The 23233-nt window shown below is 46.8% G+C and overlaps 1 protein-coding gene across 9 annotated transcripts in view; it reads left to right on the forward strand.

Annotated features, from left to right (window-relative positions):
• The window catches only part of EPHA5 (EPH receptor A5), a 151732-nt gene that overhangs the window by 80538 nt on the left and 47961 nt on the right, over window positions 1–23233 (forward strand). For 7 of the 9 annotated variants that reach the window (XM_085310181.1, XM_085310217.1, XM_085310189.1 and 4 more), the window contains exon 4: window positions 4156–4491. The exons of the other annotated variants lie outside the window; for them this stretch is intronic. In XM_085310181.1, coding sequence (XP_085166307.1) covers window positions 4156–4491 — 336 coding nt within the window. The remainder of the gene's footprint in view (window positions 1–4155; window positions 4492–23233) is intronic. 9 annotated transcript variants of the gene reach the window in all.

Consider the following 23233-nt stretch of genomic DNA (forward strand, 5'->3'; position numbering starts at 1 on the left):
CCACTAGGCTTTGCTGGACCGGGTCTGTCAGAGGCCAGATGTGGTTTTGCAGTATAAAASAAGTTAAAAGGAACTGAAGAGGAGCTGAACTATTGGGGCCGGAGCAGGAAGAGCTTCTAGGAGACTTTATTGGTGGAGAAGCAGGGATGTAAGTTCATGTGCTCAGAGCTGCTGGGAAATGGTGAAGAGAGAACTTCCTTCCTGTCTCCTTGCATCATTTTTCTGGAGCTGGAAGTTCGAGRGTGGAAGGACAGACTTTAGATCCCCATAAAATCATGTAGGCAGCCTGTTAGCATGCGGCACATCTTAGGGATCATTTCCCCGACTGTGCTCCCGGTGGAGAACAAGGTGGGATGGAGAAGCAGAATAGAAACGAGTGGAGCGAAGGGCTGGAGAGAGCAGGGCATGAGAGCTTGGAGCTGGCAGGGTAGCAGCTTTCTGAGCCTCGGTCCCCGTGCCCGCCACTTCCCAGCTCCCTGGGTTTGCACCAGGAGAAGACCAAAGTATTTTCTTTCCTGCTGGAGAGTCACTTTGGCAGAGGAAACCGTCTGCCCTCGGCAGGTCTGTGTGTGCCTCGAGGAGACGTGGCTTACTGTAACGTAGCTCCACRTTAAGGTACGGCGCGCTAAGTTTTGCCGGGACCTCACTTGGCAGGATACGCAGGTGAGAGCCAGATGCCGCTTCGGAGCGAGGYGCTGGGACAGTTCACGCTAGGAAGACCGACCCAAATCCACCRAGCCAGTGGGAAAATGCTGCAAGTTTTGTGAATGTGCCAGTTATTTATTACTGCAGAAGTTAATAATATTCATAGGATTYCTTCAACTTGAAATCTAGCTAATTGCAGGGAATACATCACTGTTGCTTTGCAGCTGCACACCTGCAAAGTCCCCTTGCCAGCTGGTACAGCTCTAAAAGCCCATTTTCCTAATTTAAAGAGAGTGCTTCTCAGACCCAGGGTGCCACAGGACTCTCCCCCACACACACACAAGCAGCACTGAAGAAAATAAACTGCTAAAGGGCTGTCAGTTGCTCAGTTAAGCACAATGGAGGGGAAGGAAATAAAATATGTCTCTATTTAGTTTTTTTCCAGTTTCTTAAACATACTTAATAAGCAATAATTTGGTAATTTTAAAATTAATAGGGCTGCGATGCAGCCTGAAATAATTATTACTGTCCAACAACAAATACTTAAGTCCGTGCAGGCGTTAGAGAACTCTCCTAATGTTTTTATGCAGCTTCCAGAAAGCAGTCGTGCTTTATTTCTTTTTAAATAAATAAACTTAACTTCAGTTCCTTGCAGAACATCARTTTAAAATGAAATTATATAAAGTTGCAGCCTTTCTTCCCTCCCACCTCTGACAAGTAATTCTGTTGCAAATCAGAGCATACTGGGGAAGTATTTCTAAACAGTATGACGTGGGGCGCACCCTGAGGTTTTTATGGAGTGGTTGGTGTAATAGTCTACTCTCAGAAAGTTTACAATTAAATTTATTCTGAGTGTGTGTATGTGTRTGTGTGTGTATATATATATTTATATTTATATCTGTGTATCTCAGGGGAAATTTATCTTTGAGGTTGTATTTAAAATATGCTCATCTGCAGAAAACAGATTTTCTGTCCATCAGRAAAAATACCAATATTTTTGCCTTCAGCCTCTGATCAATAAATCATGGTGCAGAAAGGGTGGATCGTAACAGACCTGCCTGCCTGGTACACAGAGTAGCAAATTTGAGGGGAAAAAAAAAATATATATATATGTATCTGTAAACGCATGTCTTCATCCTTGGCAAAGAGAAGTTGGAAATGAGAGCAGATTTAGGGCTCCTCAGCTTCAGAAGCTAAAGCAGCGTTTTATTCTACCAACTGTGACTTTTCAAAGTTTCACCCAAGTGCAATCTGAGGAGTCTTCAAACAGGTCTTGTTAGATATCTGCAGAGGTCTGAAGACCAGTCTTGGAGCCCCTTTGAGAATGCCGGTTTTAGAGGTCGTGGAGGGCCACCAGCTTCAAAGCGCTTCCACTGAGGTTGAACACACCGCTGGGTGCCCACGGTGCAGTTCRGGAGCATCAGCTTGCGGAAGTCCCCAGGCTTGGGGTAGAGCAGCCCCTCGGGCTGCTTCGCGCGCAGCCTTGTACCTGGTGAAGGTTTGCTTTCCCTTCTGAGTGATTTGAGGTCGTTGCGCAGGTGTCCGCGCCGTCGGGCTTCCAGCGCTGCGTGCGGGCACGGGCACGGGCACGGGCACCAATGCACGCGCCTGGCCGGGGTGCCGCGGGCATGTCGCAGAAACTGTAGCAGAGCTGGGCTGCACTTGCCTCAACTAACATGCCTTTGGTCTTGCGCTCTTTCTCCCCAAAGCAAAAGAAACGTCTCGGGAGCGTTCGTTTTTCTCTGACCGAGAGTTTCTCTTTGAATCGGAGCAGCTTGAGCTGACACCATCGCGGTGTTTGTCTAGCATTGCCAATTTTATAGGCTTAAAAAGGAGAGGAGGAAAGCGAAGCAGGGAGGGATGTTTCTTGTTCATAAGGTAATTCAGTTTTGCAACATCTGCCTATTTTAAAAATGTGAATCTAGTTTAATTATAGCAACAAACTAAAATAAGACCATCTAAGACACACTGTTAAAGGTGTATGGGTTTCTACCTGGTGAAGCTATTTCTAGGGCTCTTCACAAGGAGCTGTGCCTGGGTTTTGATGGCTTCGTTCAAATTCAGTGGGAGTGTGTTGCCATCACGCCCTTATATTCTCTAGAAAATCTCACTCTTTGCTCTGTGGCTTCTAGTGATGCTGTGGCTAAAATCCAAGCCAGCTTTCTTTAATTCATTTCTCCTTCTTCTTAATTCAGTACCATCAGTAGATAATGTGCAAATCTCTTGCATGAGATTCCTGCTGTCCTTTTGCATCATCTTCAGAATGTGTCTGACTTGTCCTTCGTCTCCAAGACAAGTCTATTAAAACAGTAAGTTTCTCAAGATACCATCTGGGCAGTATTTCCCCTTCCCTCCCAAACTGATAAGCTTTCTGTAACACAAAGGCATTAATGGAGTGCGACTTTTTTTTTTAAAGATGGCTGTGGTCTGTGTGTTCAGAGGCTTGCCCGCAATGTCCCTCTGGTTTCACTGGGAGGCTACCACAGAGCGAAGCCAGCATTTGCAGATGTATCTAGCAATATGGCCTCTCTGTGGCATGAGGCATCTGAAAAGGTTTGCACCAGCACCTTCTGCAAATGAGTGGTCTTGTGGATGTCTCCAGATGGACAGCACAGTGGCCTGCTGAACTGGGAGTCACTTTTGGAAACCTTGGCCTGAGTGCACAGTACCGCTTTTCTTGCCCGGTCCATGGCCTCTCCCAACAGCACATGGGAAAACAGACCAAGTTTGTAGGAGCTCTGCTGCCTCTGCAGCAGCAGCAGCTGTTCAGCTGYGGATAGTGTTGCCAGAGCCATGCTGACATCCCAAGCATGGAGATTTGGCAAAATAAGCAGGCGCGGCGTAGCTAACCAAGCGTGCTAGCGCTCGGAGCTTGCCAGGTGCCGGGAGCGCTGCACTTGAGGAYCCAGATATGGCCGTGTTTCCAGGGACCCATGTAGATCACCATCTGCTTTAGGCCACCTCAGGTGTTTCGTGTAGGTGTGATTTGGACAACTGCCCTTAGGTTTCTCCATCTGCAAATAGCTAATGGGGAGAGGTGGGAGCATGCGGAGGGAAGATTCAGTGTCTGAACTGGGAACCCAAATAGTGCAAATACCGTTGTGCATGTGTCTATCTAGCACTGGTAATATAGGTGCAGCGGGGCAAGGAGGGGGAATCCTGCCCCCATTGAAACCACAGCGACTTGGTCAGAGCAAAGCTTTGCACTTCCCTTAGCTGGAGGAACRAGGAGAGCATCAGAGGAAATGCCCTGGGGTGGGACATGCTTCCGTGGGCATTTTTGAGCCAGCCCCCTTGTGTATCTCTTGTCCTCCCACACCTTGCAGTGACGTAGGAGTGCTCCAAAGAAATCCCCATCTTCTCCGTTCTTCTGTTGCTGCTGCAGATTGTCTCTCTGTGCTTTTTGGCATGTGAACCATGCGACATCTCTTAACAACCTAGAGAGTAGTAGAGAGTAGGATGAATGATAAAACTGTTTTTACCATGTGTTTTTCTCACTTTACAAACCAGGACCCCCCTCTGCTCCTCGGAGTGCCATCTCAAATGTTAACGAGACTAGTGTCTTTCTGGAATGGATTCCCCCTGCTGATACTGGTGGAAGGAAAGATGTGTCTTATTATATTGCATGCAAGAAGTGCARCTCACACTCAGGGCGGTGTGAGGCGTGTGGCAGTCATGTCAGGTACCTCCCCCAGCAAACCGGCCTGAAAAACACCTCTGTCATGATGGTGGATCTGCTTGCTCATACAAACTATACCTTTGAAATTGAGGCAGTGAACGGAGTGTCCGACCAGAGCCCCGGAGCACGGCAGTATGTGTCTGTAAATGTAACCACAAATCAGGCAGGTAAGTGCAACTTCAACCTGGGGAAATGGCTGGGGTGGGAGCCCGACCTGGTTGGACCTGGTGTGGACCTCCCATTAAAATGGGTGGAAGTCCAAGCCAGGAGGGCTGGCTTGTGACTTCTTAAAATATGTGTGTGGGAGGGGATTCATGTCTCACAGGGCATAATTACCACAGTCTTCAACAGCAGGAATGTTTCCTTCCAGCAGGAGATGCTTTCAGGATTTGTGGCTTTTTCCTTTTTCTTTTATGCTAAGTGCTTCACGGAGACCCCTTTACGGCTCGCCGCTCAAACAGAAGAGGGGCATTGCCRCTTATATTGGGAAAGGGACATCCCTAAGAAATCATTTTGATTCCRAGACAGTTGAATGAAGAATGGTTGAAATGTCCTAAAGTTAGGAATGATTGCAGTAAGAAAATGGTTTTGCATGATTATAGGTAAACTCACCACTCTTACGCTGTGATGCTTAAGCGGCTGGTCTCAGACGGGTGAGGTATGGTGCAATCTCCCTGCTTCTCCAACAAGGTAGGGTTGAGATGTTGTTGCTTGCTGTGCCCATCTTGGTTTTGCCCTGAACAGAGGGAGACCGTGTAGACTTCTTTTTTCCCTTGTCCAGGGCTGTGCCCATCTTGGTTTTGCCCTGAACAGAGGGAAACCATGTAGACTGCCATTTTCACTTGTCCAGGGCTCAGACCTTTCGTTGGAAGCCCAGAGGAAAAAGAGAGACCATCGCCTTGGGGACAGGCAGCTGGGGCACAGCAGAGCCGTGCACCTCGAACATGGCTGGGTGGGGAGCTGGCGTTGTCGGCCGTTGCTTGGGATGTGGCAGGAGAGAAACATGGTCACATAGCTCCTCTAGCCCTGGACACCTTCCTGTAAGAGGTTCCCTTGTCCCTTGTGTGCTCTGTTTTGCAGGGATCTCACCCTTCACCTATTTGGTTGGCTTCCTGCCATTTGATTCAGGGCTGCCTTCTAACAGCAAACACTTAGCCAGGAAATCTGGTGCAGTGTGCAGTATAACAGCTAGATGGAGATTGGCAGGTCCTTGCTGCAAAGCAGCAAAATATTAGCTGGCGCAAGGCTGTGTTTTGTCCCTACCGCCTGGGGCACATGCATGGAGTTGGTGGCCAGCGGAGTGAGAGCATGGTTGCGTTGTGGTTCATCAGGTACCTGTCCTGGTAATGAATCCACGTTGTTGAAGTGCRGGACAAATTGTTGGGATAAATCTTGTGGAAAAGAAGCATAGGCACTCTTAGTCGCTGCAGGCTGGTAACGGATGTGGCAGGAGATCTTCCGGAGGAGCAGCCAGGGCTGGCAGGGGAACACTTGTTGAAGACGTGTTCAATGCAGATCCCTGGGTGTCACAGTCCTGACGCTGCTTGCTGTTGTCCCATTGAGAAGGCTGCTGCCAGTAAGTCTCTTTCTGGAGAAAATCTGCTTTCCCGTTCCTGGGTTTGCATTAGTGTTTCATCGCTGGCATTGAATTTCCCTTGATACGCGGAGTTAAATCCACATAAACCTCACTAAACGTAGCTGTGCGAGAGTAGATGATATATTGCTGATCATTGCAGTCTGTGGGGAAACAGTCTTGTCTTGTGAGTTATGTGCCAGCCTCCCGATAGTTGCAGCGGGAGTTATGTGCATAGTAACGGGTTTTCCGTGCCTCACGCCAAGAATCTAGCCCCTTGCACAACTCTTACCCRCAACCCTTCTTTGGAAAGTTCTGTTATGGGAAATAGTGAACCTGTGGGTTTCACGTGCTGCACGCGGCCCCTGCTAAGGATAGCGGATCTCCGTGTTACCCTAGTGGAAGTGCATGACGGCCAGCAGACCTTAAAGATCTGCTTAAAGGCCACCCGCAGCAAGAGAAGAAACGCTGCAAGAACTGCTGGCAGTGGGAAATGAAAAAACCACACGCCATGGGTGAGGTCTGGCCGTTCCCAAACTGCTGGCAGCTCTTCCCTAGCGCAGCACCGCAGAAGAGTGCCAGGGTTTATTTTGCTGCTTCGGCTTTGTCAGTCCCCCAAAAAGACTGCTCATTTCAGGCCTGCAAAGAATGCGCGAGCTGCGGGGTGCCGGCCGCACCATGCAGCTTCTGTACATGGGAGCTTTTGGCAGCACCAGCAGCATCTGGTTTGGGATCCTGAAGGGATTGCTTCCCCCCAAAACCACGTTTCCCTCCAAAATAATTTGTTCTTCTTCCTCTCACTCTGGTTTCAAGTCATGATAAAAAGAACTGGCATCAGCAACCAGTCTGGTATTTTCAGACCAATATAGTTTTCTCTGAACTGTCTAGTTTTGAAATCAAATTTGGAAATACTGCAGGAAAACCAAGTAATGTTTGCGCACAGGAAGTGGCAGATCAGCTGGTGAGTCCAGCAGCCTCTTCCCCAGTCAAAGCCTGTCCTCCCTGCCCAGGCTGTGGGTGCATGAACTCTCTCTGACGGTGGCGAGACCCTCATCTCTTGTTTTTGGATGTTGCTAGTCAGCAGAAAAGCTGCTGGTGGAGAAAAGGTGGCACATACAGGAGAAACATTGCACAGAAAGCATAGGAGATGCCTTTGCCTCCCAGAATCACCTTCCTTGCTTTTTAAAACCTCACCTTCCACCATCAAGATGGGATGTCTCTTGGGGAACCATTTTGGTGTCTGGGCAGCCCAGCAGCTCTGTTGGACAGAGCGGGACACCTGTAGAAGTAGGTAGAGGACGTGGCACGTGGCCATCTGAGAACTTCACCAGCAGGGTTGATGCACTGGTGTGCAGTGACTTTACAGTTGCACAAGACTGTTAATGCCCAGATCAGGGTTTTGGTGGAGTTTTTTTCTTTTTCTTCTTTTTTTATTTTTGAGATTAACTTGTGTTCAGCATTTTTACTGAGAAGCTAGGAGGAACTTGGAGGCTAGAAGCTAAGACGGCTTTTGTCTCTGGGTAATGTAACTGTCTTTTAGATGTTCGAATCTGAAAAAATGACAACCAGAAAACTGAACCGGTCGTGATAATAAGATGGTGAAGCCTCAGAGAGACTTGTGTAAATTCAGCTATTCCCAGCACTGGGCAGGGCAGCGTGGAGGCGGATGGTGAGCTGTACTGCCCCAGCTGCTGCTGCAGTCAGACCAGGAGGTTACGKAGGCTGAAGCTTGCCTGCTCTTCCCAGTGCCTGGCCTTTTGCAGTCCTCTGRGCATCTGCATGCAGACAACCGTGTGGTCCTGGGCTGCAGCTGAGTCCTGCAGACCCTCAGGTTTGTGAGGGTGTTGCAGCTTCTCCTTCTGGGAGGATCAGGCCATCGTCACCATGATTCTTCTCAGTAATGCTGGCGTTACATGCTTGKGAGGACTGTCCTGCCCTCCTGTCCACCAGCCTCCTCAGCTCCCCTGGCTCAAGGTGGGGCTTGTTCTGGGGTGTGAGGGCTGGGAAACCTTGCATGGGCCCAGGAGCTGGCCAGAGCATGGTTGTCCCCGGTGAGATAGCTCTAAAATACATGCCYGAGGGGCTTTCACCTCACAGATGGTAGGAAGCCATCTGCAATGCACTCATAATGCATTGAAAGCTGTGCCTCCTGCACATGGGCTAGAGCTCAGTGAATAATTCATGACTGTCAGTGATAGGATTGAGTTAGCCATCCTTTTCCTGTTCATGATTTTGCTTGAGCTTTCATGTTTTGAAACYGCCTCCTAATGTACCTTTCAGGACCGTTTCCAGAAAGCAACCCTATAACCAGGCTGCGTGAGATATTTTTTTCGGTGATTTCACCAAGTGGGATGATTAAGTAACGCTGTTGCTCTGGACAAAGATGTGCATCTCCCTTGAGGTCTTTCRTCTTAGCTGCCCTGTGTAGCTACCCTGCAGTCTTGGTCAGAGACTCGTGCCTTGTGATGGGCCCCCAGGGAGCAAACCGCTGTGATTCAGGGTTGCCTGCACGCGTGTTGTATCATGGCAGGAGTGTGCAAGTGCACGCTCAGAAGAAACATTAACAGCCTTTCTAGGCATAAAACCTGCGAGAGTATTTACTTTAAGCCAGCCTGCGTCAGAGTCTGTATGATGCTTTTGAGCCTTTTGGGGGAGAAGGGGAAGATCTGGACATGTTTATTAACGGTGGAGAAGTTGACATGTCTGGTGCCCTCTGCATACCAGAGCCCCCGAGCTCGGTGGGACCCCAGTACTGGCAATTTAAAGTGTGTGAATGGAGCTATCACCAGCCACAAGGAACCTGTGTGCCYGAGGCTGCCACCGAGAGCAGTCTGGTTAGACCCTGAACCTTACAGGACGYTGATTCTTGTAACTTCGGCGTCGCTTGAGTTTTGGGGCATTGGTGTTGGGGAGCAGGAGTGTTGCTTGTTTTCTTTCYGAATAACAAAATGTTTCTAAGACGAACCTGCAGTAAGTGCAGCGTGTTGCATGCGGCTGTGCCGGACAGGAAGCGAGGCTTTGATCTGTGGCTCTACCTTCCAGCCGGAGCTGCCGGTCTGATGGTTTAAGCTTTGGATTCATGTTGGTCGGAGTGGAGCTATTAGCAGCATAAATGGAGGGTTGAAGCCCTGCAGTTGTGAATCTATTTGGAAAACGCTGCTATTTAGAGATACCATGCTAGCTTCCAGTGAATGATTGCAGGTGTCTAAAGCTCGGCATTTAACCCAAAGCAAGGTGCCCTTAAAAGCAAAGTGTAATCTTGCGCGTCAGGATGAACTGATACCCCAGGCCAGGGTTATTCTGACAAATGCAAGTGAATTTGTACTCCCTCAGAGACCGTCACCTCCATTTAAACCTGCACAAGCCTCCTGTGCCCCTCTGCACCGTGGCACGTGSGTTGTGCGAGGCTCCTTCTGCCAGCTGTGAACGTGCCAGCTCCCGTCGGTGTGCAAACGGAGAGTGACGCAGCCGAGAGACACCCGAGTGAGAGCTCGCGTGGAGGGCTCCCGCGCAGCGCTCAGCACTCGCCTCGCTGCGTCTCTTGGAGCTGCCGGGTTTTCCACGCCGATTGCCCCATGCTCGGCATCGGAGACTGCGAGTTGAGGAGAAGCCCATCTTCAGCTTTCRTACTATCAGGCCTTTTCCCTCTGACTAAATTGAGAGCCCGCTGGAGAGCCTTGCCGATGTGCCATGTATCAAGTTGCCAGCGTTCAGGCAGAAAGAGGAAATAATTTCATTTATGGAATCTCATGCATATGCTGGTGATTGACTTCAGGAAGTAGCTTAACCTAGATAGGAACCAAGATGGGCTCAGCAGATGTGTGCAAGTAGCAAAAGCAAGTAGCACTGAGCAGAGGAGAACAGAGGGAAGTTGGGGGTAGCCCTGTCACTGCATCAGGCCAAGCTTGTGTTTGTGGCTTTTGCTTTATTTTTGAAGCACAATCGTACAGAATTAGAGAAAGGAGTCATGCATTCGCAGAGATGCACGGAGGGTTTATCGTTTGGGGTTTTTTGTGATGGCTGCGTTCATCCTGAATGCGAAATCTTCTTCACACACCAGCCTATTCCAGAGTCACAAGTTCACCCCAGCCCAGATGGCTGGGTGTCTGCTACCAGATGAATTATGGATCAGCTGAATATTTTATAGTTTTATTTATAACTCCCCTGTTGGTAATTGCAACTTTCTCATAGTTGGTTATGAGCCTTTCCGTTATACCTAGACTATTAGGAACACAGACTTCAGCACTGAAGGAATTCTTTGAAATAAAACCCCCAAGTTCCCCAAGTTTATAATACCGCTTTTACTTTATTCTTACAGCRTGCGAGACAACCCTGGTGTCACTATGTGGGGACACGAGAAGATGAAATWATGCGTTTTTCCTGCAGGAGCCACCTGTGTGGGGCACAGGGCCAGGTGCGAGGTAGCCTCAGACCCGCCATAAAATAGCGGAGCCTGGGAGGCCCAAGGGCTGTGTGTTTAAAGGTGTATAAGGAGGGAACATCGGCATTTCCAAAGGGACGTAGAGCAGGTTGTGCCAAAATCCAATATTCATTTCCCATGCTAAAAGCTGTGCGGGTGATAAGAGCTTCCCAAGGTCAGAGCCTTAAGAAGCTTCTGGTTTTGCGGAGCACCACTGACGTTGCCTTGYGAGAGTGATAATGCTGTTTTAAAATTTTATTTCTCATTTTGCTGGTACATTTTTAAAGTATTGCCAAGTAATCTTATATTAATCTAATTTTAAATGCCTTAAAATGCAGTCTTCAGGACCAGAAGTTGTCCTTGTATTGCGCTGAGTACAGTACTTGGCAGAGAGCAAAAGTAAAGCATCTAAAATGGTTTCACTTCCCAGATGACATCAATGTATAGATTTTTTTGGATGCAGTTTCTGAATTTTACTGCTAATAAAATCCTGTTCAGATCTTCAGCCTCATCATACAAGCTGTTAATTCCTTTGTCTGATATGTTATTTCTCTGATTTTGGCATTAAAAGTAGTTTTACATTTTCAACGCTTCTGAACCCATGGAGCAGGCTGAGTTGGGAGAAAATATGGGAGGAAAGATGTGGTGATTATGCAAAGTGCATGAACTGCAGCTTTCTGATTAGTATTTTATAGTGTTGGACAGGTTGAAATGTTTTTTCTCCCTTACATTGCTTGTTATGGGAGAGATGTAGTTCAGCAAAGCTTGAAAGGCTTTTCCAAGTCTTCTACTTCAGAGTGAAGTTGCTAGTGCAAAACACTTGAAATAACAAACAAGCCCTTGCCCATACCTCAAAAACCATGTGAAATGCTACTTGTAGCACTTGTATTTCTAGCAAACAGTTAATGTAATAGCYGGTATTTCACCTGAACACATTGCCCACCATGTGCTCAGCTGGGGCTGGAGAGCTCCACCTRGAGAGTTATGGACGGCATGGAGGGGACAGACAGCCAAGCTAAGAAAACAGATATTTCTTTCACAGCAGCTGGACTGAAGTTCATATACATGCAAATACTTTATAAAAACCTCAGAGCATAAAAGCTTTAATTAAAACGTACTTCAGATGTACTCGTTTGCTCACGTGGTGGAACGCGTTCTGCATCTCCCTGTCCTGCAGGAGCAGTCGTGATCAAAGTGAGTGCCGAATGGGATTTCTGGCTAGATTAGTACAATAGAAACCACCAGAAGGGRAAAAAATATTATTCATTTATTTGCCTGCTTCTTTAGGACTGATGGTTTTAAGAATGGAAGGTCAGATCAAAGGGCCCTGTGCAAATCTGTGCAGGACACCCACAGACTACAGTGGCGTTGGACCAGACAGTGAGCAGGCACTAGGCAAGATTTTTTTCTTTTCTTTTCTTTTTTTTTTCTTTTAATGCTGCAATGCAGCAAGCCAGGGAGATGCGTTACTTTTTTCCTAAGAGGTGCATAATACGCTGGTCTGATCCCGCAAGCGCTTCAGCTTGGACAGGCCTTCAAGGGAGAGAGCCGCTGCATGAAAATTCGTGGAAAAACTCGCGTGCTCTGTTGCACGTCTGGCGAAGTCCGATGCGGGGACAGGGACTGGGCACATGAGGTGGCTCGGGGCTGCAGCTCGCTCATCGTTCACTTCTTTCCGACTTTTCTGCAGTCTGCCTCAAACCGGAGAGCAGAGCTGGTGCTTGACTGACTAGATTATTAATTGCGCCGTCCCCAGAGTTGTCTTTCCTACAGCTCAGCATTAGCATGCAGAAACGTCTGGCTCGCTTTATTTGTCGCCTGTCCCTCTGTACCAGGTGCTGCTCAGGCCCCWTGTGGAGGTGTAAAGGAGCTTGGGGCTGGCTGGGCAGGATGCASATCCCCGCCTTTCCTGCAGCCACCGCCGGAGCTGCACGCGCATGAAGGACAGACCGCCCCAGGCTTGCCCCAGGCGCCTTGCACCCTCCCTCTGCTGTCTCTTGGCTCGGGCTTYGCGGGGGCTTCTGCCGGAGTCCGATAGCTTTGCAGGGCTTCAAGTGCTATTTGCAGCACCTGCAGAACACCTCWACAAAGCAAACAAATCACCGTAAAGCAGTCAAACAGCTCTTAAGTGYTCAGATAACAACTATGCATCTATAGTGGCCTCACATGATTCTTGTGTCCTCTGATAGTAGTGATGACTTATTTCAAATTGAGCTTGTACCGTGTCCAGTGCTGCTTAATTTAGAACAAAATACGGGAGGGAAATACACGGCAACGGTGCAACTGAGTGCAGTGGATAAATTCAAGCTGACTCAGCTTTACTGTAGCCCGAGCCGATCCGTGCAACACATGCTGTCCCTGCTAACAGCCAGGGAAGCAAACACTAGTGCTTGGGCAATTGCATTTAACTAAAATCCTGCTCTCTTTGCCTTTCTCTGCAACGGGAGAGCGATCGCTACCCCCTTCAGTAAATACACTGATGTTTAGTTGGCCTTTGGCAGGAATGAATTGACTCTCTGGACTGCAGGAAATAATCCCCTTTAAAGGAGAGGGAAGACGCTTTCTTTCAGCAGAAGACAGGAGGAGGCAAGGGAAAGGAAACYTCAYGCTTAGGACTGCTCCRGCGCTTGCTGGAAGTGCTGRRTTTTGTGCAGCGTTTCRAAACTGCGTAAATCAGATGAAAGCYGGGYGTTGATGACAGGGTGATAGGTGTGTCAGAGAAGGGGAGGGAGCGGAGAAGGAAAAGCATTAACGTGGGTGACTTTAATTATGTGGAAGGTGGGAATATTGACTTCCCCGTCCTGAGCGGTGAAAAGATATATTAGTCTATATTCTCTCAAGGGTTGATGAGGTCTTCTTGAAGATGTTGGTAGTTACTTGGAAGAAAAAGGTGTGCTAGCTGGCAGTATTTATGAGCACTTTAATTACATTTCGCAGACTGAGTTCCAATTAGAAGGGAAGGAGAAAAAAAAGTCAAGACAAGACGTACAGCTCGTGTTCGGAGCAAGCTGCTAAATCTAYGGCTAAGGAGAATGGTAAACAAGGTAGCTACACATCATAGTGTCATTTGCACGCTTTTATTTTTAGGTGCTTGTTCCTTCTCCTATCCTCCMTGCGCCACAAGCTGAAAAAGCTCGTGAAGGGGGTCAAACGCTGGCTTCCTCTGTTCTGCTTAAAAGATGTACGGGAAAGCGTGTTTGCAATTGCTATGGGGGTATTACTTTTTGCCAAATCATTAACTGTGTCATAAAAGAGCAGCCCAGAAAAGGCAGGCAGGAGACRGAGCACGACTTTTGTCTTGGTGCTCCCACCACCAACAACAATGTGAAAYGATTGCCGTCATCAGCGCGCTCAACGCTGCCAGTTCCCATGCTTGCCTCCGGAAAAAAATTGGCTTTCTGTAGTCTTTCCAGGTGGCTGTAGAGTGTTTGCCAGTGCAACCTCTACAGCTGATGCAGGTAAGAGATTAATTTTGTCTAATTATGGCAGTATTGGGCATGGGGAGTAGCTTGGGGTTTTGTTGATTCAAGCAAAGRTAAAGCTGCAAACAGTTCACGACAAACACTACAACTCTAGCTGGGGAAGAGCGGATGTTAGCTAGTGAGATAGCTTTTATTTCAGATAACATCAGTCCTCCCAGGGACGAATAAGGGCCCCTGACGATACTTAATAGTGGTGAAATGGCTGCRGTGAAAGCCTGGCAGGAAACCCTTCAGGAAATGGGAATCTTTGCTCTTGCGTTGTGTTGTTCCAGGATCTCCTGTGGAAAGCTAAGTAGATCAAAGCAGAGCACCCTTTTCCTTGGTTCTGTCCAAACCGTAGCTCTTGTGTATTTAAAAAAAAAGCTATGTGAGAAGTAAGGTATGATGGAGTATAATTGCAAAGCYCTCATTTGGCAATTAAATTAATACTGATAATAAGCCACCTTAATGCTGTTAAGGAACAGGCCTAACTGTGTGCAGGAGGTGTATCTGTATYGTGGGAGCTGGCACGGAGACCATCAGGAGGCATCTCCAGCTTTGCTCTACGCTGTACAGAGATGAATCTAGTTGGGGCTAGTTAAGAGCCTGTCAGAGCAATGCTCCCATCGCCCGGGCAGGAGAGGAGAGCGTGGGGAAAGGCAGTGGATGTCCTCCCCCATCCCTGCTGCRGTAGGCAGAAGCACTTTGTTACCAAAAGGAGCAAGACTGGAGATCTGTGGCTAGGAATCAGACACAAACAGCTTGCCAAAGGAAGGGAGKTTTCAATAAAAGATCGTCATTAGCAGCCAAGCAGCATTGAGGGCTTTTCAATTAAATGTGTTTGGGATGGACAAGGAGGGTCTCAGGAGAGAGATGTTTTGGCCTCAGGCCTAAAGCTRCCACAAGAGAGGAGGTTGGAGGTGTTTTAGCAGAACACGTTGACCATGAGTCTCCRAGTGCTTTGCAAGGAGAGGGCATGTCCATCCCACACGTTTTGCAGGTTGCGAAGGAGGAAGGGAMGTGATTTGCCAGAGGTTGCGCAATGATCCTGCAGCAGAGTTGTCAAGAGCTCACAAGTCACCAGGGTCTAGTGGCACTGTGCCCTGCCAGAGTTAGGATTAAGCCATGAAGTTAACTTAGTTTTTGTGTGTCCTTCCGCTCTCCCCCAACATTTATCACATACTTTTTAGTACTCTGCACATTGACCTAGAGTTGTGGAATGAATCTCAGCACAGAGCAGAGTCCTTCCTGATGAAGGCTGCAGGATGTTACAAGACCGTGCGTACAGTCTCTTCCAAAATCTGTCCTGTGTTAACCTACACCTGAGCTGGTGGCCTCTTGGGGAATAGTTCTGTCACTGCTGTGGCTAAGTCAGTTCCTGGAGTGTGTTTCCCCTCGCCGTACTGGATCAAATTCTTTTCGTAGTTGCGTGGAAGCTACTTCTGATGAAGTTAATGGGTAGTCTGTCATGCAGAGGGAAGCAAGGTATGGCCTGATGTCTCTGGTAGGTTTAATTTACACTTGTTCCTCTGAATGTCTTTGCAGCTACTGTTTGCATTTCTGTTAGGGGCAGTCGTTGGAATTGTTTCATTTAGGCTTCATGGTTTCTCCTGGATATGCAGAAAGCAAGATCCCCTGCTGTATCAAAGTGTAATCACTTTGATTTTGCTCTTTTGCAAACTTCACGGCTTGAAAACTTTTTGCCACAGTGTTCTGAGAATCCTTTTGCCTGCTCATTTAGCACCTCATCACACTGTGTGATTTGTCATGCCTTACGGAGGAAAAGATGAAGCAGAGAGCCTCAGGTGTGTTATTCAGGCAGTCACTGAGATGTCTTCGGCTTCCCGGAGTATGTCACAGTGACCATCCTCGGTCTTGTCAGTAGAAAGATGAGCTGAAGAATTAGATCACTAAGATTATAATGCAGTGCTGGGTAAGATAAGATTCATGGTCAAGAGAGGATATGGCATTTAATGGCCATTTCAAACATTGCATCCAGGCTTTGAAGGCCATACCCTCAAAAGAAATGGAAGAGGACAGCAGCCAGTTCCAGCAGTTTTAAAATGAAAGCAGCAACCAAGTGATGCCAGTGGGACTTTACAGTCCACGTTTATGCAGTAAATACAACCTTAAGCAGCCACTGGAAACCATGCAAGGATGGTAGCAGTATTGTTCTTAAGATACAAGGTAAGATGTGCCCGTTTGGTCCAAATGCCGTTCATTTAACAGAGGAAAGAGGTAAGCAATATAAAGTTCTTATCAGAGCAGTACACAAGGAGTTTGACCGTCATTAATGGCTTGAGTAATTCGGGTTGGAGTACAGTAAATAAAGTGATTGTGTCCCAAATGCAGTAATATATGTCTTTGCAAGCAGTTGTGTGGCAGCTGTGTGACTGGGTGGGATTTCTTCTTGACCTTGTAACATTTTGAATGGATGATAACAGAGAAAAACGTGTTTCCACATTTCTCAGATACATTCATTGCTGGTAAAAAAAAAAAAAGACCCATGGGAATGTAATCTGTGGAGCTGAATCCTGGGCGCTGTAGTGTTAGATAATATTAAAATGTTTGTGAACGCTTCCTGGTGATCGGATACAATTGCTCAGGATTTGCAGGCTTTTTAAAATCGCAAGGCGTTTATAATTTTTATAGACTGGTAAATGTTGGTTGAAAATTTGGTATTTGGTGACAGTCTTCAAGAGATATTCACCTTAAAAAGACACATTTAAAGCACACATCCTTACTTGAGCTCTACTTGATTTTGGATGGTGACTCACCAAAGTGTGAATACGCACACATTTATATTTAAAACAGTTTAATTTTTTATTTTGTTTTTCAGGTTGCAGTTCTCAGGGAGTAGCTGTTTAGTTAAATCTTTTTTGATGCTATTTTTGTTTGTCTTTAATATCCCTTAAAATGTTCTTTAGCCCCAAATTTACCTCTTTTTTTCCTATTGCACCGTTCCTTTGCACAAGCAGACAYGTCTAGTGTGTGTAAAAGTATTTTTGTAATGAGTAACACAAGACCRGATGGGCAGTATTCCAGCACGTCACCGCAAGGTGAAGTTTGGTAATCTGTCCCTGGGGATGAGCTGTTGCTGATCCCAGGGAAGACGAAAACTCAGTCTTATTTTGTGGGAGGGCTGAAATATCTCTTCTAGCCTTGAAATGTAGAGATCCTGTTTGAAAACTGTGTCTCTTAGTTTACCTGCTGCCTGTAAATTTGCTGATCCAAGTTAAATGAGCGTAAAACATGTCCTGATTGAGTTCAGTGCATCTGTGCCAAGTTTTAACTAAGTTATTTGAGWTGTTGCGCCCTTTTTGTGCCAGCCTAACTGTAATTGTGTGTAGGTGGGGTCTAGAGCTCTCTAAGGATAATTCTCATTTTTTGGACAGTTTAGCAATGTTTGAGTACTTTGAATCCTGAGAGAAAGCCAAATCTTTGTTACTCCTGCGCTCGCTGCGGTAGCCTTGACAAGGTGACCACTTCACCCTTCCCACCTCTGTAGAAGACAACCTTGGAAAAACGGCACCAGCTACCTGCCTTGTTCACATCTGCTTTACAATGCTGCTGAATTAAGAATSGTTGGAGACGGTTAATGGGTTTCCCCCTTATATAACAGGGGAATAAGCAAAGGCCGAGTAGAAGCGGATTGGTTTGCGAGAAGGAAATCTCTGTTTTGGTTCTGCCATGGGTTAGGGATGATCAATGCTCATGTCACGATGAGGAGGAGTGAATATATCCCAGGGTCTACATTTAGTTATTTAATCATCCTGCCTGGTGCATAGCWTTCATCATTCACGTTTTTAATGCCATCTGCTGTTACCATCTCACATTTACGCAGGGCACGTTTAAGGAGAAAAGCCACCCTAATACGCAGTGTCCCATGGAACAGAATAGCACTGAAACCASTGCAGTTCGGGGGAAATTGGTCAGGCCTGGAAGTGCAAGATAGGTGTGATTAATCTGACATTGCTAATACTTATTACAGTTAGAATAAAAGTAACTGGATGTTCATCCCTATTTTTGTATTGCATGCTTTTAAGAGGAGCCAGTGGCAAACATAACAAAGCCCATTGAACAGAGGATTATTTTAATTAATTATTCCCTCCTACCCCCAAACTGCTATTTCCAGAACCATCTGCACCTGTGTTTCTTCAAAACTTTGGCACCAAGTTGAATCYTGAGCACACTGAAGGTAGGTGGGTTTTCCTGTGATTTTTCCCAAAGTAAAGATCAGAACGTTCCATTTATATTTGACCCACAGAGACCTGAGACACCCTCTCAGAGAACATTTTGCYGCTAGCTACATCTTCTCATCACAGATCCTCTGTGAACCCCTGGCAGCGGTGCAAAGCGAGGGGATCCAGTTAGCTACCAAAAGTCATCAGAGATGCCAAGAGCTGTGCACTYCCAGTAAGGCTCTCCACCTTTGAGATCTTAGTTTGATTTCTAGCTCTTCAGTCTAAGTAGTTTGAACAGCAGCCCCATGCAGACAAACTCTGCTACAAGTCTGGTCTTGAGATGACAGCCCCCTGGATGGCAATAGCAAAGTCCTCATCTGAACAATAATCTAGTGAACTCCTGCCTGTGGCTGCACGGGTAGCCCTCAGTAGTCCTGCAAATTACTTCTACCCAAGACTTAAGTGGGAGCTAATGTCACCAGAGACCYGTGACCATGGTGTGCGAATGCCTGTGAGCAGCTATTTTTGCACCTCATCCTGCCACCAGCCTCACTTAAACTAATTCCAGCCATCTTCCAGGAGTAATTTCAACTAGATGCTGACTGAGGAGAGCAATCATAGTGTGAAGATCGGTCAAGGGAGAGTCACAAACTTGCAGRATGATTACATATGGAGAACCATTTTATATATTGCATGTGTGGAGACAAGGAGTTCCCTGGACCCTGCTGGATACACTTTTTTTCCTTAATTTCCTCATTTAACTTTTTAATGGTCTTGTCCACATATTAAATGAGGGTGAAGTAAGATAAGAGCTTGTTAGGGTTGGAAGGAGTAGGGCAGTTGCTCAGGGCATCCTGTGATCTAATACAGGGAAGAAGGCCAAGAAACTCCTCCAAGGGAAGAACCCCCCTGGGACCTGTGGTGCTGAAAACTCTTCTCTCTCCTAGCAGTTACAAAGCCGAGAGGAGCCAAGTGATCAGCAGAAAGGGTACAGCCTTGCAAAAAACATATTAGCCCTATTCCTGCAGCCATTTCAGAGCAGTCAAGAGAAAGCAGAGGAATCTGGCTACAGTGAGTCTCATCTTGCCTCTGTCTTTCCCTGATGAGGTCTTGGGAATGCTGGAGCAGAAGAGGTCAGCAAAACCCCAGAAGGTGTTTGGGGGAGTGCAGCTTCACGAATGCTTACTTGGAAGCAGTAAGTTGCTGGGCTCTTAMAAGCCTCTTTGCCGTATCTCGACGGGTGGGTCTAAAACGTGAGTTTGTGGTGTGTTTTTTCTCTGACGCTTTAGAGAGTGATAATATCTGAAACTCAAACCAAGCAGACATAAAATTTGCCCTCTGCTATCCTGCACACAGACATGTGGTTTAATTTGTAATCAACCCTATCGAAAAAAGCAATGAAAAATCCTGCGGTGGGAAGACACAAGTTCAACCACCAACTAACACAGACTGGACTAAGCAGCGTGTCAGCGATGGAAACCTGGTTACTGAGCAYAGTTCTGCTGATGCTGGAGGGGAGCTAAAGCCCTGCTCCTTTGTGTCTTAGATGTGCAGCTACACTTTAGCACTTCTGAAATCTCCATTGGGACTGTTTAGCTTCTGCATGGGAATCCCAACCGCAGATGCTCAATGGGGATCTCTGTAGTTGTGCCTCAGCCAAATAATTTTACAACGTGCTCCTCTTTAAGCAGGTGATGAGTGCTTCCGCTGGAGACCGAAGTTGGGGAGAGTTACTAAATTATGAAAATTAAGCCTTTATCACAGATTTCTCCAGTATTTTACCACTTTTTACCCACGTAGGGTGTCTGTTCCACATTTGAGCTCAGCAYAGTGGCACTGAGTTGCCTGTCATGTAAATAGGGGAAGCTGGCAGCCCAGAGTAACACTTGCAGGTATTCCTTCTGTTCTGTATTTGCCTTACAGCAGTGCCTGCAGGCCAAAGCGAAGACTATGCTGGCAGCTGACGAAGGGTTGGTTCCTGCCCCTCAAGTACAGATAGATAGAGGAATTATCATCGTCTTTCTTGCACAGATAATGGCAGTGAAAGATGAAGTGACTTGTCCATGGTCATGCTACAAGTCTGTGGCAGAGCCGGAAAGCAGAGTATTATTTCCCCTGGTTTGATGTTTCCATCTTAGGGCCGTCCTTTCATATGGGTGGCTGCTTTCAGCGATCCAGGCTTTTCCTCATTCTTCCTAGCACAAACTTGCAGCCTGGTAAATGCCACAGAAGGGATCGCCCAGATTCCTGCCTTTGAAGGAGCCAACTCATTTTTATCATTCCCCTTCTGATGTGCATTTGCCTTTGTAGAGCCATGTGCCTGGAAGGATCTCAGGATATGTTCATGTAAACTGCTTTAAAACCTCCAGAGACAGAGGTGCTTCAGGTTCAGTGGGCGATTTTTTCCTGATGCTTCCTGGTTTTTGTCCTGATGAAGCTTTTCCTAGATTTAATTGGAAGTCTCCCTTGCTTCAGAGGCAGCAGCCTTGTATGTATTTGGAGACTCTCACATTCCCTTTCAGTCTTACTTCCTATGGACTCATCAACTCTAGATCCTTCAGTCTCTCCTCATAGCTCACGGTTTCTAGACCTCTGCTTGTTCTCTGATTCCTCCTTAGATCCCCTCAAAATAGAGCACATTTTTCTTGACATCCAGCATTCAAAACAGGGCACGATGTGTTGCAGCCAGCTCTTCTGGGAACTGCCAGGTTTACGTTGCAGCTATTTTTCATCCTTTCCAAAGAGGCTGCAAGAAGCTGAAGGTGCCAAAACCAATAAAAATTTATTTCGAGTCTTTTGGTCTTTGCAGAACTTGCTTACAGAAAAGGTCTGTGCCGTGGTTCTGCAAAGTTGAGGCCAACCTAGGGTCCATCGCAGGTGCTGAGGAGTTGTAYAGATTTGTACTTTTCTCACATTTCTGAATGAGATGTGGGAGGAGAGTGGTGACAGGAGGCAATGTGAACCACAGGGAGTCCAAAACTACCTACCATGCCAGTGAAGGATTTTCTCCATTCTTTCCCCAACCTACTGCAACTCTTCGGTTGCTGTTCTTCCAGTGGAAATGTAAGGAGTTTATTTGGCTGCCTCTGTTCCTACTGGAGTGTATAGTAATTTGGCTTTAATATTAGAGTTCATCAGCAAGATTGATTGGTGTATCATGCAGAGTGGCAGCCTTGGCAGACAAGGAAATTTCCCACGCAGTTTAAAAATGGTCCATGCCTTTGGTGAATTTACCGGGTTTAGAATTTAATAGTAGCCAGGAGAAGGATGCAGCAGGTCTTGTTTGAAGAAAGGAGTTGATGGAGGATTTAAGATGGTGGGACCGATTTAAGACCGTAGGGAACAGGAGCGTGTGCTTTCTATGCATTTTGTTCAGCAGCCATGGTTTCATTTTGCTTTTAATGGCCCATGATCTTTAAAAGGAACTTTTTGCTTAAATGCAAATAAGATATTAAGCCACTAATGATAGGAGAGGAGCTGTTATGTGTGTGCTGGAAGCTAACTTGATAAATGTACTCAATAATGAGGATTCTGCTGCAAAACAGTGAGCCCTGTGGCTATGATCCAGCAAAGTGCTGACAGTAGTGTTAGTACTCGTGTGCTTAAGTTAAGCATTTTCCCAAAGCRCTTTGATAGGTCAGAACTAGAGTCCTTATCACCTTGCTAGGAGTGAATTTATAAGGGTGTTGCCAGGCTGTAGTATTTATTCTTTGGCTTTTGTGAAGTTCACAACAAAATAGCTAATGGAATATAGGGAAAATTATAGCTATTCTGTGGTATGAAGGACTCCGACTCTGATTTTAAACACAGCCTGTTCTCCATCATTAAGAGGAGCTTAGCAGCTTGATTTCCAGAGGCCTCAGAAAAGTCAGCTGAGATGATAGCACCATTCAGAGTCAAGCTGGTAGGTGGATGTTGGTACTGCAGGACGTGGCTCGGTGGCAGTCCAAGCTGATCTGCCCCAGGATTGCTGCTCTCCTTCCCACCTCTCTGCTTGCCCCCCTCTCTCCTGGCACTCGAATRGTGCCAGACTGCTTCAGGGAGTTGGTTTGGCCTAAGTTGGCCAAAGAGGACTTTCTTCAACCTGGTCTGTTCCCAAAGCCTGGTTGCTCAAGTGCAATATGGTATAGGAGGAAAGGGCACCCGGGGRAGAAGAGTGCAACCTCCGTGGTGACTTAAACTGCTGTGGCTCTGCAGGAATTCCTGGCAAAAAATGCTGGATTTTCCAGAATGATGTTGGAGAGTGTAGTGCTCTTCGTAGCTCTCGTTGTCCAACCAGTCCTTAAATTCTCCTAAGCCCCTGTTACTACTCAGACACTGAAAGTATTTTGGAGGGAACAAGCCAGCTGGGAGTATTTCCCCTCCTTCAGGGTGAGTGTGCTCAATATTCTGCAACTGTCTATGATAAGCTTTCTTGGAAATCGCAATGGAAATGAGAAGGGCAGCAGTATGAAGGATTTCTTTGGAATACTGGAGTACCAGCGCATTTCTCATTTTTGTACACCCCAACAGTGTGAATTACCAGTGGTGACCGTGCTTGTTAGTTCGTGCTGTCCAGAGACACACTGCTGCTACTGGCATTATTCTGACTGATAACTTCTATGATTGCCAGAGGTTCCTATTACCTGCAATTTTCTCTTGTGATACCTGGTTGGGTTTTTGTAGAGCCCCATTCSCGAAAGTCACACAAATCTGCAGGCAGCTTTCACTCTGTTTAAAAGTACATATCTTGCATCCCTGATTGCAGAGAGCCGAAAGCATGTATATACTGCTCAGTAAATAGAAGGCAAATAGAAAGAATGCAATTTATTTTTTGCAACGATRTGCTTTTTAAAGAGTCTTACCCAAGATTACTCAGTGTTTGGAGGTGGCGGTGATGTGTGATGGATTCCATTAAATATTCTGACTTTGTTGTATACGAGGTGGTGTGCACCTGAGGAACGAGAGAGCAGTCTTGCCCCAACGACTTTATAATTTAGTGCCCGGATCCTGTCGTGATTGCAGCGTGTGTTCCTTAGCTGTAGCCTGTTACAGTAAAGGTTTTAGAACTTACTCTCTGTTTTTTCTTGGAGCAAGCAGTGATTTTGGAGACACTTGTGCCAGTTGACAGCGGGGCGCACAGAAAGGAGCACTGGAGACGAGACGTTGCTCTGCTCACGTGTCTCCTCATGTTGCTGGGTACCCTCGGGAAGGAGCAATATTCGGGCCACACAGCAGGGAGCCCAGGCTCCCCTCTGCCTTGTGCAAAGGGCTTGGTAGGGGTGAACCTGC

The sequence above is a fragment of the Rhea americana genome, unplaced genomic scaffold (assembly GCF_003343005.1).
Source record: "Rhea americana isolate MKP2758 unplaced genomic scaffold, rheAme1 scaffold_107, whole genome shotgun sequence".
NCBI classification, from domain to species: domain Eukaryota; kingdom Metazoa; phylum Chordata; class Aves; order Rheiformes; family Rheidae; genus Rhea; species Rhea americana.